The 1484-nt window shown below is 33.4% G+C and overlaps 1 protein-coding gene across 1 annotated transcript in view; it reads left to right on the plus strand.

Annotated features, from left to right (window-relative positions):
* Positions 1–1484, plus strand: part of LOC107083739 (probable voltage-dependent N-type calcium channel subunit alpha-1B) — a 270890-nt gene that overhangs the window by 162768 nt on the left and 106638 nt on the right. Inside the window, exons 17-18 of the mRNA XM_015373178.1 lie at positions 752–824; positions 1093–1210. Of these exons, the coding sequence (XP_015228664.1) occupies positions 752–824; positions 1093–1210 (191 nt within the window). The remainder of the gene's footprint in view (positions 1–751; positions 825–1092; positions 1211–1484) is intronic.

Genomic DNA, 1484 nt, shown 5'->3' on the forward strand with positions numbered 1-1484 from the left:
CCATTTTTATTTTCAAGTAAAAAGTTATGTTTCAAGAAATTACTCAAGTAAAAGTAAAAACTAATCTGTAAAAATTTAACTTGAGTACTTTGCAATTGTTTGATTATTAAATTTTTGTAGCCCATTTTCAGTCAGATGTACAACTTTTGGTATTTTATAGACTGAAATAAGAGAAAAATACAAATAAATTAAATTATTACAACATAAAAAAAAAAAATCATTCCAAATAAACACTTTTCCAAATCAAATTTTTCAACAATAAATGTCTAAAAATCTTTTTTTAGCAGTGTGTATATGGTAGGGCAAGGTAAAGAACTTTTACTGTCTACCATTTATTCACCTGATCTCTGAATAGATCAAGTTCTTCACACTGGGTAAAGTAGCTGGAAACTTTAGAGTACTGACATTTCCTAACATTACTTAAGTAAAATATTGAAAAAAGTACTTTTAGGATTAGTTTTTACTTAAGTAAATGTAAGTGAATCAATATATATAGTTATTGCTCACCTCTGGTATCTGAGAAGCTTATACAAATTGAACTGTTTGTGGATATGTTTAAGTTTTGTTGCGTTTTGTTCGTTTAATTAAAACAAAACCAGCATAACAGCTGAGACAGCTCATGCATGTTTGCTAACAAGATTTTACTTTTATTGATTTAAATACTTATCTTGACCTTGTTAATCTCATACACAGTTATAACTATGCTTATTTTCTTTGTGGACTTTTTAATGATGTGATTTTGATTCTCCAGGTTTAACTTTGAAGACGAGACACCAACAACAAACTTTGATACCTTCCCAGCAGCCATCCTCACTGTGTTCCAGGTAAAATACCTTCAGCTCCAAAGACTTCAGAAAAACATGAGGAAAAGATTTACTTTTTGACCAAAGAAGCTCTTTATTTTAATTAGTTTAGAATAGGCGCTCTGAGCTTCTCCCGCCCCAGATGAGCTCTGTCCTAATCCTGCAATTAGTTTGTGCTCATTACCTTTTGCTCTGTAAAGTAATTTAATTCTGCAAGCGGTGAGCTGTGAATGTGGTTTACGACCAAGCCCATGTCCCTTCGTGTCAACCCGAATCCTTTCTGTCTCAGATTCTGACTGGTGAGGACTGGAACGCCGTCATGTACCATGGCATTGAGTCTCAAGGAGGTGTTCGACGTGGAATGTTTTCCTCCATCTACTTCATCGTCCTCACACTTTTTGGAAACTGTATCCTCTTCGAAACGACAAATCTATTGTTGTGAGAAAAAAATTTAGAGGTTACAATGTTAAATTTGCATGAGGTAAGCCTATATTGCAGTGGTATTTATACTGGACCAGCTTTCACCTGGTATCTAATGTGGCTGTGAAATATGAGGTGCCCCCAGGGACATAAATCAGAATTAACTTGCATATATACATATTAAATTAAACTTTTCCATATAATATACTGAAAACCTTGCACAAACACTTGTTAAAAGCTATCACGTAAACTAGTGAAAAC

Source organism: Cyprinodon variegatus, unplaced genomic scaffold (assembly GCF_000732505.1).
Source record: "Cyprinodon variegatus isolate N-32 unplaced genomic scaffold, C_variegatus-1.0 Scaffold82, whole genome shotgun sequence".
Lineage (NCBI taxonomy): Eukaryota > Metazoa > Chordata > Actinopteri > Cyprinodontiformes > Cyprinodontidae > Cyprinodon > Cyprinodon variegatus.